This window comes from Natator depressus, chromosome 11 (assembly GCF_965152275.1).
Source record: "Natator depressus isolate rNatDep1 chromosome 11, rNatDep2.hap1, whole genome shotgun sequence".
Lineage (NCBI taxonomy): Eukaryota > Metazoa > Chordata > Testudines > Cheloniidae > Natator > Natator depressus.
Window position 1 is genome coordinate 64,136,501 of NC_134244.1, and position 18,065 is coordinate 64,154,565.

An 18,065-nucleotide genomic window follows, 5' to 3' on the forward strand; every position below is an offset into this window, starting at 1 on the left:
CCACAGCCTTCGATGGAAGCCTGTTCTAGTACTTTAGCTTTATAGTTAGAAAGTTCTCTTAATATCTAACCTGAATCTCCCTTGCTTCAGATTAAGCTGATTTCTTCTTGTCCTACCTTCAGCAGACATGGAGAACAATTGATTACTGCCCTCTTTGTAATAGCCGGTAACATATTTGAAGATGGTTATTGGGTCCTCCTTCAGTCTTCTTTTCTCAAGACTAAACATGCCCAGTTTTTTTAACCTTTCCTCATAGGTCAGGTTTTCTAACCTGTTTATCATTTTTGCTGCTCTCTGCTGGACTGTCTCTTCTTTGTCCACATCTTTTCAAAATTGTAGTGCCCAAGTTGGGCACAATACTGCCATCGAGTCCTCATTAGTGCCAAGCAGAGAGTTACAGGTACCTCCCAGTTCTTGCAGAGAACACTCCTGTTAATACAACCCAGAATATTAGTCTTTTTCACAATTGCATCACGTTGTTGATTATGAATTTATGATCCTCTCTAACCCCCAGATCCTTTTCAGCAATACTACTGCCTTGCTAGTTATTCCCCATTTCGCATTTGTGTATTTGATTTTTTCCTTTCTGTATGTAGTACTTTGCATTTGTCTTTATTGAATTGCATCTTGTTGATTTCAAATTCTCCAATTTGTCAAAATCATTTTGTATTCTAATCCTGCCCTCCAAAGGGTTTACAACCCCTTGCAAATTGGTGTCATCTACACATTTTATAAGCTTACTCTCCAGTCCATTAACTAAGACAGAACAAGGAGTAATGGTCTCAAGTTGCAGTGAGGGAGGTTTAGGTTGGAAATTAGGAAAAACTTTTTCACTAGGAGGGTGGTGAAGCACTGGAATGTGTTACCTAGGGAGGTGGTGGAATCTCATTCCTTTGAGGTTTTTAAGGTCAGGCTTAACAAAGCCCTGGCTGGGATGATTTAGTTGGGGATTGGTCCTGCTTTGAGCAGGGGGTTGGACTAGATGACCTCCTGAGGTCCTTTCCAACCCTGATATTCTGTGATTCAATGATTACTGGAAATTTTGAATAGTACTCGACCCAGGACAGACCTCTGCAGGATTCCACTAGAAACATTCCCCCAGATTAACAGTGAACCATTGATTACTACTCTTTGAGTGCAGTGTTTCAACCAGTTGTGCACCCATCTTTTACTAAAACTACAGTACCTTAGAGTAAAAGTATCAAAAGTAATTCCAGTGATATGAGTACAGGTTGTAGCACTGGGAAGACACTAAAGCAAGAATATCCAAAGTGAAGCACCTGCATCTATATTTAGCACCTACATAAGTGGCCTGATTATCAGAGGTGTTGAGTACCTGCAGCTGTCATTGAAATCAGTGAGTGCTGAGGGCATGAGTTCCTCACTGTTTCAGAGCTGGAGCAAGGATTGTGGAATTTAGCTCAGTCTGGTTGACTCTCATTCATGGTTAAGAAATGCCTTTCTGTCAGCTCAGTAATTCCAGAAGCGGGGTTGTCACTGATTTGTTATTGTTATTACTAATAGCATTGATACTAATTAATTAATAGGATCTGTGATAGTTTTAGTGGCAGGTGCAAATTAAGTGTTTCTTTGTTCTGATGTCAGAAGTAAGCTGCAGGCTTCTCGTCAGCTGAAGTCCTTCTCTTTATTTTATGATGTATAAGCCAGCTTTGCAGAACTATGTAATCAGGACTTATCTCACTGCACATTCTGATTCCTGCCACTTGTCCTTAGCTTCACTGGAGGGCTACCTTTCAGCCTTAATGTTTTAAGGCTAGCCTCTTAAGTGAAATTGGCTGTTCTCAATCAGACATTCCTAGAAAGTAAGTTATTAGGAAATGGCTGTGTTTAACCAGATACCTACTACATAAAGCTCACCACCCTTTTCTCGTCCCCTTTGTGAATCTGAACTCTCACAGCATATGTTGTAACTAATTATCCTGACTCTAAAGTGCCTGCACAGAGGAGTAAGATTTGGCCAGCCCTCTGGCATGGCCTTTCTGCAGTCTGACTTAGGCGTTGTGGAGATGTGTGCCTGGTACTCCCCCACCCCTTACCAACCAGGTAGGGAGTGGATGGAGTGTCAGCTACTTATGGACACGTACACGCACCAGTCAGCAGAAATGAGCCAGCACCGGAGTCTAAAGTTACTGGTACTTGGTAAAGGGTGGCACAAATTTCTTCTAGCTGGTAATCTTTGAGTCCCAGTTCTTTCCAAAGCTCTTCCAGGGCTGATACAGCAACATTTCACCTCTGACTCAGGGCAAGCAGCAAAAACAAAATCTAATCCCAAAATAACATCATTAACCTTGTGTTCATAATTATACAACTACAGTGTAACCCGGCCAGTGCACCACCAAAAACTTAACAGAGCACAGGGGAAAGCAATGTCTTGCTTATGCTTATTTCTACAACACCTGAAAGCGTTGCTGGGTGCTTTCATACAAATACAAAAGGCATGATAGCTGCCTCGAAAGAAGTCACAACAAAAAGTAGGGAAGGAAAAAGGTGAGGAAGGACAATATTTCCAGCAGTCAGATCATGGAGCCACTTAGTTTAAGTACATGCATGCTTGGGCCCTGGTCCTGCAAGGATTTACCTGCATGTGTAACTTTACTCAAGTAGATAGTTCCATTGACATCAATAGGGCTACTCACATGAGTAAAATTACACACATGCATAAATCTTTGCAGCATAATGATTTTGGTATTTAAATTAAAAATTAATAGTAATAATAAGACCATTATATGTTGGCACTTGTAATAATTTGTAAAAATGTTCATATTTCCTAAATAAATATTTTTTATAATAATTATTATTTTTGGCTCATTTTGTGCAGGCAGGCATTGTAGGAAAAGGGAGCCTAAAGGAAAGATTTACATACTATATGATCTAAAGCAATAAGCAGAATAATGTGTACAAAGGATTTTGCTGAAATGGTGGGTAGGTTTTTCAGTAGTAGCATAGATCCTGGAAAAAGCAGGTTTTGATCGGTATAACTGATCAAAGGCACAAAGGCCCTTTACTTAGCTTTGTACTGATAATTCCACGTTGCTTTATTACTAGACCATTGGGTAGGTATTTTTATACTTTCTTTGAATAGTTACAGTAGTGACCTTTATTGCACACAAACAGCGTGTGATCATTGTTGTTGCTTTCAAGGTCCGTGTCGCAGTAGGAGGGACAGTCAGCACACACAGAAAACGATGCTCTTCTGTGTCAGCCTGACTAATCCACATATGGTATGATGATCCCATTGTGTCTTTCTAGGAGTCTGACCTGACTTTTCGGCTGGCCAGTGGCCTTGTTATTTGGCAACCCATGTGGGAGCACAGACAGCCTGAGGTTTCTGCCTTCACCGCTCTGGTAAAGCCAATCAGGAACATTATTACAGGTGTGTGACTTTGCTGCATAGTCACAGATGTTAAGCATCGGAAAGTCTCTTCCTTGTGGTATGGTTATCTGAGCCCCATTTGCCATGCGTGCAAGATCTGTGTGCAGTCCTGTGTTTTTGTTTTGTTTTTGTGTCATATCAAAATAAACCCTCTCTTCATGGCCAAGTCTACATTTAGAAATGGCGTCGATTTTAACTAAATTTAACCTATTTCATTAAACTGGTACAACTGCTGAATGTAGAGATGCCCTTAGTTCAATTCCCATGAAAACTAATGGGCCAAAATCATCTTGACATAATAAGATGAGTCTCTCATTAACTTCAATGGGAGCTGCACCATTTACACCAGGATCAAAATAAATCAGTTTTATTGCTATGGTTACCCAATTTTTAGTCTCTCTACTCTTAGTCCTGATCTACCCATACAAGTTGCACCAGTTTAACTAAAGGTTCAATTTTAATCCATCTTGATTAAATCAGTGCAACTTTGTGTGTGGACACTCTTACATTGGTTTAAATCTGTTTTATATACATTTAACCTGCATTTGTTTAACTAAATTGGTTTAACATCAAGCCTTTTTACAATGTATGTGTTTAGACAAGCCCTTGGAAGTAAATGTGTAGGATAGAAGTATCAAATCTGTATTGATACTACTTCTCATGTACTGCCATGTATCTACTGTAATGCCAACTGACTTAATCTCAGATGCCTAATCATACAGGCTTCCTATATATAAGAGAAAAAGAAAAAAAGTCTAATACTAGATCCTAAACTGATGTAAATCACTGTGTTTCTGTTTACTTCAGTGGAGCTACACCAGCTGAGGAGTTGAACCATACATTTTAAATGTCCCTTAGATTAAAATAAATCCTTTAATATTTCCTGTAGATTTTATCTTTGTGGAATATGCTAAAATTACAGGAATAATTTGAACTCTTGGACAATATTTGAAGACTCTTCCCCTCAATGCCATCAATATTTGCATAAATTTAGAAGGAAGCAAGATCATTTCCTGACAATTTCACGTCTGTTTCCACGTATACGTTTCTAAGAAGAAGTAGAGACAATGTTTGGCAACAGCTTGACGCTGATGAGGAAGGTACAGAAGCTAGCAGCCACATACTGTTGGTAGCAAAGAGATAGTCAATGATACAGATGCTCTTCCTAACCCAAATCCTGATTTTATAGTATTATAATAACATGGGATTGGTTCAAAAGGCCTGGCCAAGATGATCATGTAAAATCTTAATCTGATCTCGCATGCTTCAGTGCAGTTGCTCCTTATTTACATCAGCATAAATTATATAAAAATCAGCTCCTTATGGTTCCCCAAGTCCTTGTATGTCTTTTGAGTCCAGATCCTCAAAAGTACGTAAGCTCCTAACTCCAACTGATTCTAGGGTATATGCAGGTATTGAAATAAATGGAAGTTAAGAGCCTAAATACCTTATAGATCTGGGCCTTTGTCCTTACTTATACCCTGTTAAGTATTTTTTCATCCTGGAGGTGCAACACAGAATCTCAGCTCAGTATCTTCCTCAAAGGGTCTGATCCTCAAAGGGTCCTTCCTCAAAGGGTCTCACTGAGATCAGTGAGAGTCTCTTTCCACTGATTTTAGTGGACTTTGGTTCAGGCCCCTAACATGACTTCAGTGGTTGATTCTGACATATAAAATGTTACATTTTGAAAACATTCCCCATGGAGCTGAGCAAACATTGGATTTTTTTTTATTTTTATTTTTTGGTCCCATGGAAAATTACATCTTGACAGTTGTTTTCATCCTGAATTAGGATGAACAGTAAAAATACTCAGTAAAAATACAGTAAATAACCAACCTTCCATACAAACGGACTTTACTAAAATAAGACAGGAGATCAACATTACACACTTCACCTCTCTACAAAGGAAAAAGTGCTGTAAGCTGTCTAAAATCCTGCCTGCCACATGGAGCCACAACAGTGGTACCCCTAACTCACCCAGCAATATTGTCAATCTATCCAGCTATGCACTCAGCCCGGCAGAAGAGTCTGTCCTATCTCAGGGACTGTCTTTCTGCCCCGCCACGCCCCCCAAACATGATACAGTTCTGCGGTGATCTGGGAAGCCTACTTTCGCCATCTCCAACTCAAAGAATACTTTCAAGATAACACTGAACAGCACACTGATACACAGATACCCTCCCACCAACAGCACAAGAAGAACTCCACATGGACTTTTTCTGAGGGTCGAAATGACAGTCTGGACCTATACGTAGAATGCTTCCGCCGACGTGCACAGGTAGAAATTGTGGAAAAACAACATCGCTTGCCTCATAACCTAAGTCGTGCAGAACGCAATGCCATCCACAGTCTCAGAAACAACCCTGACATTATAATCAAAGAGGCTGATAAAGGAGGTGCTGTTGTCCTCATGAACAGGTCTGACTACCAAAAGGAGGCTGCCAGACAACTCTCCAATACCAAATTCTACAGGCCACTTTCCTCAGATCCCACTGAGGAATATACTAAGAAACTGCACCATCTACTCAGGACACTCCCTACACTAACACAGGAACAAATCAACATACCCTTAGAGCCCCGACCGGGGTTATTCTGTCTACTACCCAAGATCCACAAACCCAGAAATCCTGGACGCCCCATCATCTCGGGCACTGGCACTCTCACTGAAGGACTGTCCAGATATGTGGACTCTCTACTCAGACCCTATGCCACTAGCACTCCCAGCTATCTCCGTGACACCGCTGATTTCTTGAGAAAACTACAATGCATTGGTGATCTTCCAGAAAACATCATCCTAGCCACCATGGATATAAAGGCTCTCTACACTTTGTGGGGGAGGGATAGCTCAGTGGTTTGAGTATTGGCCTGCTAAACCCAGGGCTGTGAGTTCAATCCTTGAGGGGGCCATTTAGGGAGCTGGGGCAAAAATTGGGGATTGGTGGTCCTGCTTTGATCAGGGGTTGGACTAGATGACCTCCTGAGGTCCCTTCCAACCCTGATATTCTATATTCTACACAAACATCCCACACACAGATGGAATACAAGCTGTCAAGAACAGTATCCCTGATGATGCCACAGCACAACTGGTTGCTGAGCTCTGTGACTTTATCCTCATGCACAATTATTTCAAATTTGGCGACAATATATACCTCCAGACCAGTGGCACTGCTGTGGGCACCCGCATGGCCCCACAATATGCCAACATTTTTATGGTTGACCTGGAACAATGCTTCCTCAGCTCTCATCCACTCATGCCCCTTCTCTACCTACGCTACACTGATGACATCTTCATCATCTGGACCCATGGGAAGGAAACCGTGGAAGAATTCCACCATGATTTCAACAGCTTCTACCCCACCATCAACCTCAGCCTGGACCAATCCACACGGGAGGTCCACTTCCTAGACACCACGGTGCAAATAAGTGACGGTCACATTAACACCGCCCTACACCGAAAACCCACTATGCCTACCTTCATGCCTCCAGCTTCCATCCCAGACACACCACATGATCCATTGTCTACAGCCAAGCGCTGAGGTACAACCACATTTGCTCCAGCCCCTCAGACAGAGACCAAACCCTACAAGATCTTCACCAGACATTCTCAAAACTACGATACCCATACGAGGAAATAAGGAAACAGATCAGCACTGCCAGACGTGTACCCAGAAGCCACCTGCTGCAAGTCGAGCCCAAGAAAGAAACCAACAGAACTCCACTGGCCATCACATACAGTCCTCAGCTAAAACCTCTCCAATGCATCATCAGTGATCTACAACCCATCCTGGACAATGTTCCCTCACTTTCACAGGCCTTGGGAGGCAGGCCAGTCCTCGCCCACAGACAACCCGCGAACCTGAAGCATATTCTCACCAGCAACTACACACCGCACCATAGTAACTCTAACTCAGGAACCAATCCATGCAACAAACCTCAATGCCAACTCTGCCCACATACCTACACCAGCAACACCATCACAGGACCTAACCAGATGAGCCACACCATCACCGGTTCATTCACCTGCACATCCACAAATGTAATATACGCCACCATGTGCCAGCAATGCCCCTCTCCTTTGTACATCGGCCAAACTGGACAGTCCCTACGTAAAAGAATAAATGGACACAAATCAGATATTAGGAATGGCAATATACAAAAACCTGTAGGAGAACACTTCAACCTCCCTGGACATACAATAGCAGATTTAAAGGTAGCCATCCTGCAGCAAAAAGACTTCAGGACCAGACTTCAAAGAGAAACTGCTGAGCTTCAGTTCATTTGCAAATTTGACACCATCAGCTCAGGATTAAACAAAGACTGTGACTCGTTCGCCAACTACAAAAGCAGTTTCTCTTCCCTTGGTGTTCACACCTCAACTGCTAGAAGAGGGTCTCATCTTCCCTGATTGAACTAACCTCGTTATCCCTAGCCTGATTCTTGCTTGCATATTTATACCTGCCTATGGAAATTTCCACTACGTGCATCCGACGAAGTGGGTATTCACCCACGAAAGCTTATGCTCCAATATGTCTGTTAATGTATAAGGTGCCACAGGACTCTTTGCTGCTTTTACAGATCCAGACTAACACAGCTACCCCTCTGATTGTGAAAAATTTCAGTATTTTTACTATGTCAAAAGTTCAGAAAAATTCAAATTTGGAAATGTCAAAACATTTCGTATTGAGTCAGACTGACATTAAGTTGCATCTGCCATGGTTCCTCATGGGAGTGGTAGTTAAGATGCTTCATGGCCCCATTCTTATCTATGGGCTGCACTGCCTGGCCAGACTACCTCTCCCCGGAAACAACACAAACTCCCATGCATCATGTGGCTCCATCAGAGAGGAGACGAAAGCGCATCCTGACAGCAGTAGTAGTCTGGCCAAGGAGCCCGACCCATGAGAGAACTGGAGCATGAAGCCCCTGAACTCTACAGCGCCCTTGAGTCACTGTGGCACACTAGGCCGACGCAATTTAATGTCAAACTGTCTTGGAATGAAATGTTTCAGTTCAGCTCAGCAAACCAAAATTATTTTGCAAGGGGCAGCAATTCCCACAGGAAATTTTGATTTTGTGGTAACTGCGCTTCTTGTGCCCCCCCCCCCCCCCAAAAAAAAATCAACAGCAAATTGCCAACCAGCTATAATTTCCAACAGGTGTAGCTAACGTCTGGTAATGTTACAGTCGGGGGATGCCATTTTTTACAATGGCAAATAGCTTATTTGTTTGATTAATACAACATGAGCATTACATTTTTTAAATTTCTCTTTTTATTTTTATCCCAGCCAAGAGAAGTTCTCCTACTAGCAACCAGAGCCTGGCTTGTGAATCCCCTAATCTGGACACTGGACACACACAGGTGGGCATATGGCTAGACAAGCAAGAGTGGGGAGCTGTGGGGAGATCTTTTTTTTTTTTTTTTTAATTGATGGGGTCTTTTGAAGGGAATTTTGGAATGACAGTTGCAATTACTATGCAGGTCTCCGAAGCATCTTAATGCTTTTATCGAATTGTGTGTTTTGTAATTGATTTTATCATTTTCAAGGCCTACCCCCTGCAAAGAATGAGATTGGGGCTCAGGGCAAAGGATCAATATAAAGCTTACAAACCTATATAAAAAGAGAAAACAAGCCATCATCAATATTGTAAAGACACATGGCAGAGCTAAGAAGAGAGGGCCAGTGCCCTCCATTTTCATTTAAATAAAAACACCTTTTTGGATGATTTGGAGCCATCAAGGTGTGCACTATCCAGCCTAAATTACTGCATGTTCAAATTACTGTTATCCTCTGTTATAATTAATAACAACATATCATCACTCGTGATGCCTTATCTTGCATTGGGCCCTGACCTTGAAAGCAACAAATAACTTTCTATTGAAGTCAATGGAACTCCATGTAGGTTTAAGGGTCTGCCCAGGTGAAGTAGTTTATAGGATTAGGGCCTTAGCTTATACACTATCTGGAATGAAAACCATGTGTTTGCACAGTGTCTAGGACATTGGAGCCCCAATCCTGATCGAGTCCCCTCAATGCTATCTTAGTATAAATAATACTAATATATAAATACATAGTAAGAGGGCTAATGTGGAAGATCCAAATCTATTTTTAAACTTATTTCTCTATATTGAAAATATCCTAAGGGACTTCAGGTGGTGTGTGAAACAGCCCAGCCAGATGCTGTGCCTCCCAGGGCCACTGTTTCAGGCTGTCATCGGGGAAACTCCTTTGATGGAAGTGTGTCGTCCCAAACATCCCAAGACAGAGGACCTCCGCTTTCGAGGTACAGAGTCCTGCGAAAAGCTATGTTGGTATAACTTTCTGGGGAGTGTGTGTTACAGGTCCCCTCTGCCCAATCCCCAAAGGATATAAGTTTTACAGTCCCAACTAAAGAGCCTTGTCTCTTCAGCTCAAACTCTAACAGCTCATGCTTTTAGCTCTGGAAGTCCTCAGTTTGGTTGCCGGTGTGTCATCTGAGATGGTGGCAGTCACACTGACTTCATTCCATCTCATTTACAGGACTGCCCAGCTGGCCTGTTAGGATAGCAACTATAGAGCAATGGGGACAGAGCAGAGGACAAGGACCTTTTATATTTTGGAGTTTGATGATTTAAAAAAAAACCCAAACTTTAGGCTCATTGTTCCTTGGCTGGGCATGTCCTCTGGGGCTTGATCTGTCTTTGCTGCCCTTTGGGCAATTCTCTTTGCCTGTGTGGCAGAGTATTTCTGTACCTCTCCTCTCTTTTAGTGCTGCTTGGCTGCTACCTCCATTTCCCCTTCTTCACATACAGCTGTTCAGCTCACTTACTGCAGGCTGGCTGGCAGGGAGGCAAAAGAACAGCTTCTCAAATCTCTTCTCAGCCATCCTTGCAGGGCTTAGGCAAAGATTTTAAAATGCAGGAGCCTAAATTTAACCTCCTTAATTCGTATTTGGGGAAGATAAAGGTACAGGGAGATTTTCAGAAGGACTGAGCACTGGTCAGCTCCCATTAGGGTTTGTGAATACTCAGCACTTTTGAAAATCTGAACATATTTTTCTTAGGCTCCTATTTTTAAAAATGTTGGCCCTCATGTTCAGTTGCACCAGAAAATTTCAAACAAAAACACTCAAGAGTTTCAGAATTTGCTTCATTACAGTAACACTTTATCTCTGTTTCAAAATTTCTCTGAATCCAAAAACGACTCCCAACTATTTTCTCTAAATACGTATTATTGATCTATCTTGTCACCTGCTTCAGTGGATTAAAGCATTGTTTACGGACCTGGTCTAGTTGGCAGTCTTTCTGTTGACTTCAGTGGGTTTTGTGTCATATAAATTCTGAGTTTTTATTTCATTGTATTAACATTACCTGGTAAAACTAAGTCATCTGTTACTTCTGAGTATTGTCTTACTAAATGTAAACTGTTCCTCATGTACGCCATCGTTCAGCGTGCATACACACACCCATAAAAAATAAGGGAGCAGGCAACCTTTTAGAAGACTGAATCAGGTGATCAGTTTATCCAGCTCAGTCTGGTGGTTGCTATGGAGAAGAAGCTTCCAACAGGCTTTGTAGAGAGCGTCACTAATGTCTCCTCATTTGGAGAGCTCATTGATCAATTAAAACTGAACAGGGAGTTTTGGTTGCCAAGCAATAGGCAATTCAGAAACAAATGTTATTTACTCCTGTTATCAACGGCCCAGTATTCCTTTGTCCTTGGGCCCACGGCTGGACAAAATATGCCACCTACTCACCCCCGCAATTATCCGTCAAGTACCTGATGAAATGTCCACAGGGTTTAATTCAAAGCAAAGCACAAGATTTTAAATTATGTTTTCTTGGAACCTCATTCAGCAAACCTCCAGTTTGCTCCTCTGATCCTGGATAAATATCCCCCGCTCCATTCAGTGAAGTTCTTCATTTCACTGGAACCGTTGCAGTAGTAAAACCCCAGCCATTTATTCTGCAGCTGGCTGTCAGTCTCTGCCTTGGAAATAGACTTTGCAAGCAGGGCTTGAATGGTAAATATTTCAGAAGAACAATCCTTCTTTTGGGCTAGATTGTGAACTGGAGTTCATGCCCACGTAAGGGAGTATGAGAGAATACATATCTCCCTTATGCTCCAATAGGGGCTCCCCCAGACCTTGGGTCTGATCGCAGAGGAGTAAGCAGAGAAAGATGCATCACCTTATTCCTTTCTACAAGGGGGTGGGAATAGGCAGAGTCCTGGCTTCATCTTCTGTGCTTGCTGGTCCGTTCAGCTGAGCTGGTCTGGGAGATATTGGCGGGCAGATTTTATTTTTCTTTGGGGATAATTCTTTTTCTGGGATGCTGCTGGAGTGGTGCAGCAACCCTTTGTACAGGCTGTCTTTCTGATCCAGTCTTGGCCCTTTTGTTTTCTCCTCATGTGCATTTCTCTCTTTGCAATGTTTTGAGAAGGGTGTATGATGGGAGCCCTGATGTCAGTCTGGTGGGAAAGGTGTTTTTAAATTATCACTGTTTTCTTTTTCTCTTATTTAAAGTCTTTTTTAAATCACCCCACTTGTAATCACAGTTTATCTTGACTGCAGCATTAATGGAAACATTTGAACTGTAGACTGAATAAAGCAATATATGCCAATACCTAAGGTCTAGTTTTCAAAAGTCAGTGCCTTTAAAAAAGACCTAGAGGAAGTCTATGGTGTCCTCCATTGACAGAGGCTGGCAGCAAACCATCTCCTGCAGATTTGCTTGAACATTTTGAGTTCTGAATGAACACATTTCTTGGAGATGAATCCTTCCCAGCCACCCCATCTGCAAATGTGTCCCAGGAAGAAACTGCCAACCTACTCTGATTGCAGGTGGGGTCAGCATTGCAAACCTTTTGCTGAACCCTACTTAACTAAATATCCAAAAACCTACATTTGAATGCTCAAATTGGCTTATATTTTTATTATTATTTGTATTATCATAGAGCCTTGGCTCCCCAGTCATGGTGTAGGACCCCGATGTGCTAGGTGCTGTACAAACAGAACAAAAAGACAGTGCCTGCCCCCAAACAGCTTACAATCTAAGGGCTTGTCTACATGACTATTTAGTTCGCTGCAAGGTGGGCTTTGATCTATCCCGCAGTAGCCTGCCGCAGACCGACCATCCATGTGGACCCTGCTGATGCACATTAACCGTTCTAGTCCTGGACTAGATCAAAATACATTAACAAACTGTTAATGTGTGTCAGCAGAGCCCCAGTGGGCAGCTTGTCTGCAGCAGGCTACTGTGGAGTAGATTCACACCCCAGCTTGAAGTGAAATAACTGTTCATTGAGACAAACTCGACTATAAGACAAGAGACAACAGATGGATACAGACAGACTGCATAGGGAGTACAAGGAAACAATGAGACAATATTGGTCAGCCTGATAGGCAGTGGTCCCAGCACACCAGCAGCCTAACTCTGTCAAGTGTCTTGTATCCAGTTAAGCTGTAATCTAGCAAAGCACTGAAGCGTGTATGTAACTTTAAGGACTAGCACAGTCCCACTGAAGTCAATGGAACTACTCATTCTTAAATGTTTTCCTGGATTGGGCTGCTCAGTACCGGGCTGGGTATCCGAATGCAGATATGGATATCCTGCCTGGGTGCCTGTCTTTGAAAGCCTGCCTCCTCATGTGGCTCCGTAGACCTGTCAATATTAATGGTAAAAATTGCTGGCTGTTGTGATTTGTCCCAAATGCACGAGAACATCATTCATGAGGCAGTTATTGATTCTTTTGTGTCTTATGGAAAGTTTTAAAATTCAACAGGTACTCAGTTCACACAATTGTGCTTCTAGAACTGCATCCAGAAATCTTCCAGGTTATGAAATAGCACATCAAACCACAAATCTGTTCAATCTCCATACACAGAGGGAGATCAGTCATGTTCACCTGGGTCCCATTAAGGCAGTGTGGGGCTCAAGGTCACCACAGCACTGGCCCCCCACCTCTTGACCCTGCCCTGGCCTGGCATTATGGCTCCATCTGCTACTTGGAGTGATGATGGCAGAGGATCCCCCTTCCCACCAAGAAGGCAGGGTTAGCAGCAAGGGGGTCCCCCAGTACTTACCCCAACTGCTGGGTGTTTGTATAAGTGAGGGGTGGGTTTGCTGTGCTTTTCTTCCCTTGTGAGTGCTCTGCTGGGATAGTGTTGGTCAAGGCCCCGCATAGCAATGGGCCTTGGAGTTAACTCCCCACAGGGGTGAATGGGACAGTTCACCCCTCTCAAAGCTGTTGTTTCATGCTGTCTGCAGACTTGGGCAGACATCACTGTATCAGTTACACTGAAATCAGATTTCCAAGCTTTTCTTTGCAGCTATGAGGGCTAGAATGTTTCTGATGAAAGCTGAAATTCTGATATGAATGCCTCCCCCAGGTGCTGGGGCACTAAGCACAGGCCTGGAGTGCCCATTCCTTAACATGGACCTGATTGTTCTCAGTACCATAGAATTTTGCCAGCAAATATTGTGGCATCACGGGCAAACATTTCTTTGGGACCACACCTAGTTTGTAGATTCTCAGTGAGAGGGAATTTGGGGCTTACGCTTTTGCTTGAGAAGATTAACAACAAAAATATAATTTAATACTTTCTGATAGTTTTACTGAAAAAAGAACCTTGCATGTGTGTGAGTGAGAATTCATGGATAGCAGCAACTCAGTGGAAGAACCAGGGCTCATCCTTTGAGACCCCATAGTTCATTCTTTTCTCTCTGTCCAGTACATTCAAGTCTGGAAACAAAAATACCAGGGATGTTTCACACTAAAAACCATATCAAAAGAACATTCAGGAAGTGACACCACCAAAAGCAGCCAGGAAACTTGTAGGGAAAGGTGACATATGTCATATTTTCTACTATCCAGGGGCAAAAAGGGAGGTCATCTTATATAGCAGTAGCACTTACTCACATGAGAGCCACCAGATCCGTTTCAATTAGTTTAAGTGATTATTTTACCGGGCATTCCCAGCATGCTGCCATTTCTTTTAGTAACACCTGACTGTGTAACCTGCTCCTTCACATGTTACATGTCCTCCCATTACAGCCTGACCAGCAGGGGTTTGAGTCTGCTCCTGATTCCTGCTCAAGGATTTAGTCATTGATTGCAAGTGGTAGAGGCCTGTTGTGCTTTTAGGCCCTGATTTAGGAACGCATCTCTGTTCAAGAAGACATCTAAGCACATGCTTAATTAAACATGTGCTTGAGTCTCACTGGGGATTTAAAGTTAAGCACATGCTTAAGTGCTTTCTTCAGCAAGGATGCTTTCCTGAACCAGTGCCTTATCCCCGGATTCAAACCTCTCTGTCAGCCCAAACAGAATCAATTACTTAAGCATCCTGGTAGCTGGAAAGTAGCTGAAAGTTCTGCAGATGTGAGGAGAGTGGAAGAGACCTTAAGACTCTCTCTTTAATGAGCAGGTGGATTTTAAGCCTGTCAGTTGTTAGTGCACTTGAGTCTCTGTGGAGAGTGACAACTTCTATCTCTCTCAGTCTATAACCATTTCTTAATGGCCAGTAAATAGAGCATCATTAGTGTTGGTCTCTGGGGTGAGTTCTGTTCCCCAAACTGGAGGGTAACACAGGAATAGTTTCCACCTACAAGAAGAAGACTAATTAAGTGGTGTCCTAGAGTGAATGATGAAAAGCAAACCCTAAGGGTATGTCTACACAGCAATAAAAGGGCCACAGCTTGGCGGGGCCGGGGGGGGGTTAGCAGACTTAGGCTTCCAGGGCTCGGGCTGTGGGGCTATAAAATTCAAGTGAAGTGTTGACATTTGGGCTTGGGCTGGAGCCTGGGCCCTGAAACCTGGCAAGTGGGGGAGGCTCAAGCCTGAGCCTGAACATCTGCACTGCAATTTTTAGTCTTGTGAGCCCAAGTCAGCTGACCTGGGCTCTGAGACTCTGTTCCATGGGTTTTTTTATCGCAGCATAGACCTGCCATAAGTGTCTTTCTGGAAGGAACCTTTAGGCAGAACTCTGCACCTTGAGGGAAAGTATTAGCTCTAGCTGATTTCTAATGCTTCTCCTTTTATTATTTGGAACAGGGTATCATTAGTGATTCCGCCTTGCCAAAAGTCTCGCTATGCCACCTATTTTGATGTGGCAGTACTGCGCTGCCTGTTACAGGCACACTGGTCTGAGGAGGGTACACAGTGGTCTCTGATGTATTATCTACAAAGACTGAGACATATGCTGGAGGAGAAGCCGGAGAAGCCACCTGAGCCGGAGACCATGCACCTGCCCAGGCCCCGCAGCAGTTCCATGGTAGCAGCAGCACCCTCTCTGGTGAACACCCACAAAACTCAGGTCAGAGACCCTCATTTAAAAGTAATCTTGGTAACTCTTTACAGTGATGGCAGGATTAGTCGTGATTCAGCACTGTGGTTTTAATTATATCATGAACTGTGGTGAAGTCACTTGTAGTATCGGAAATGTCCATATGTGGATTGCATAGACAGTCTTATTGCACTGGAATTCAGCATTCAGGTCTGATTTAACTATATACCATATTGCTATTCCAAGAGAAACAAAAAGAATAGGTATCACAGTCTCAATACAGTATTCTCCTTGAAATGAAAAACAAGACTCAAGACAAAAGACCACCTTCTTTAAAACGTTGCAGCAAACAGCACACCGTGGGGTTGGAGCACAGCAAAGTACGCTTGCTGTTGTGCGTGTAATTTCCCAAATGCTAGTGCAGTAATAAAGTTGTTGTTCAAAGGTTCTCAACACAGCAGCAGTGTGGATGGATGTGTTATTTGCATCAGCTAGACATCACACTGGAGTTCTGGAATCAGTGTTTCTGTACATGACAGGAGATCCCTTGGCAATATAGCAAGATCTGCCTCTCCCAGCTTCACATTCTCAGGTCCTACCTGGTTTTTAAGTACTTTTTACTCTGAGTACTACTTTACTCTGTTGTTCTTTACTAACATCTTTGTGAAATCCATTTGGTTATTCACAGTTAAATGTAAATGTATTTTACTTTGCTGGTTGGTTTTTCGGGGGTGGGGGGTGGTCTTTTGGTCATTGATGTGAGGGTTCCATCCAGAACAGCAGTTTTTTTCAAGGCTAGACTAGATTGCTAAAGGTGACTTTCTCATCAGAAAGAAAAGGAGTACTTGTGGCACCTTAGAGACTAACAAATTTATTTGAGCATAAGCTTTCGTGAGCTACAGCTCACCCAAATAAATTTGTTAGTCTCTAAGGTGCCACAAGTGCTCCTTTTCTTTTTGCAAATACAGACTAACACGGCTGCTACTCTGAAATTTCTCATCAGAGTTTCATACGTTCTGTCATGCTACATGGAATCAGAGTCCCTCTTAAAATGAAGGTGTTTAATAAACAGAGCAGCTGCAACTTCCACACAGCTGGAGTTTCAGCTTTGTCTCCCTTATTCACCAGAGATCACTCCCTGTCTGGAGCTCTATACAGCCGTGATTTTCAACCTTTTTTCATTTGCGGACGCCTAAGACATTTCAAATGGAGGTGGAGACCCTTTGGAAATTGTAGACATAGTCTGCGGACCCCCGCTGACCGGAGGCTGAAAACCACTGCTATACAGCACACAGCGACATCTAGTGGCTGATTAATATTCCACAAGTAAACATATTATGCATGAGTATGTCAGTGATTGAGGCAGTTGTGATGGGTTTAGGCTTCTGAGGCACAGAAATGAAGAAGTCATGTTCTTCTCTGTTTTTCTGCCTGCTTGGCATTTCTTTCTCTCTCAGGAAGGCTCTGCGGGCTGAGAAATTGTTAACTAGTGAGTGAGTTATGGTGCTAAGCTGAAAAAGGAGGCTTGCAGCATATTTCTTACATTTCTGGCAGGAGCCCCATCAAGTTGCATTCTTCCTCTGTTTTTACTTAACCCAAGTTATTTTTTTCCAATAGAAAATCAAGCTTTCAGAATAAAATATCGGGCGTCCATGCTCAGAGTACAAATTCAAAATGCGAGCCCTAAATTGGTTCTGAGTCCATGGCCTCCTCTCATTAGGGCTTCATGTTGCAATATAGGAGAGACCCACACTTTTAAAGTGACAGCACTGGGTTTTATGGTACGTTGGTCATCTTCTCTATCATCTGGTCCTTTTGTCTTCATTAACTGATGTTGGACATGGCGAAAGAAAGAACTGCACAGAAATCAGCTCAGGAACAGGCAAGTAAGTAGGTTTAGTGATGGAGTACAGAGTGGATAGAAAAGATGTGGGGTTGCCATGTAACCTCTTCCACCTTCCTAAGCCTTAGCATGTCTGTCATGCAGACTATTTATTTATATGTGAAATACCATTAAAATATAATTCTGTGCATATCACAGCAAACTAGTTCTGATCAAATGGTTGTACTGTTATATATCTAGAGAAAGAGAATCTCAGTTCAGGCTGTAGGGGAATCATAGAATCATAGAATGAAGGATATATTTTAATATTTCATGCAGCATGCCATCAATGACATGTCCTGTTCCTTGTTGCAAAGCAGAACGGCAAGTGAATGAAGCGTATGAATAAAACAAATACCTTCTCCGTGACTCTAGTCAACAAGTATTTCAGTGTCAGGAAAAGTCTGCAGTGCACCTATATGCAGTGAATCCAGCATAGGGATGGAATTAGGAAATAAAAACCTTGAGGGCTTTCAAAACTGTACAGCTTTGCAATAACACTTCAGGAGCTAAGAGCAAAAACTT

The 18,065-nt window shown here is 42.8% G+C and overlaps 1 protein-coding gene across 12 annotated transcripts in view; it reads left to right on the forward strand.

Moving 5' to 3' along the window:
- The window catches only part of UNC80 (unc-80 homolog, NALCN channel complex subunit), a 197,555-nt gene that overhangs the window by 19,293 nt on the left and 160,197 nt on the right, over positions 1-18,065 (forward strand). For 11 of the 12 annotated variants that reach the window (XM_074968072.1, XM_074968080.1, XM_074968073.1 and 8 more), the window contains exons 5-8: positions 3,271-3,394; positions 8,680-8,753; positions 9,537-9,676; positions 15,427-15,688. In XM_074968072.1, the coding sequence (XP_074824173.1) occupies positions 3,271-3,394; positions 8,680-8,753; positions 9,537-9,676; positions 15,427-15,688 (600 nt within the window). The remainder of the gene's footprint in view (positions 1-3,270; positions 3,395-8,679; positions 8,754-9,536; positions 9,677-15,426; positions 15,689-18,065) is intronic. The other variant, XM_074968075.1, reaches the window with a different exon arrangement.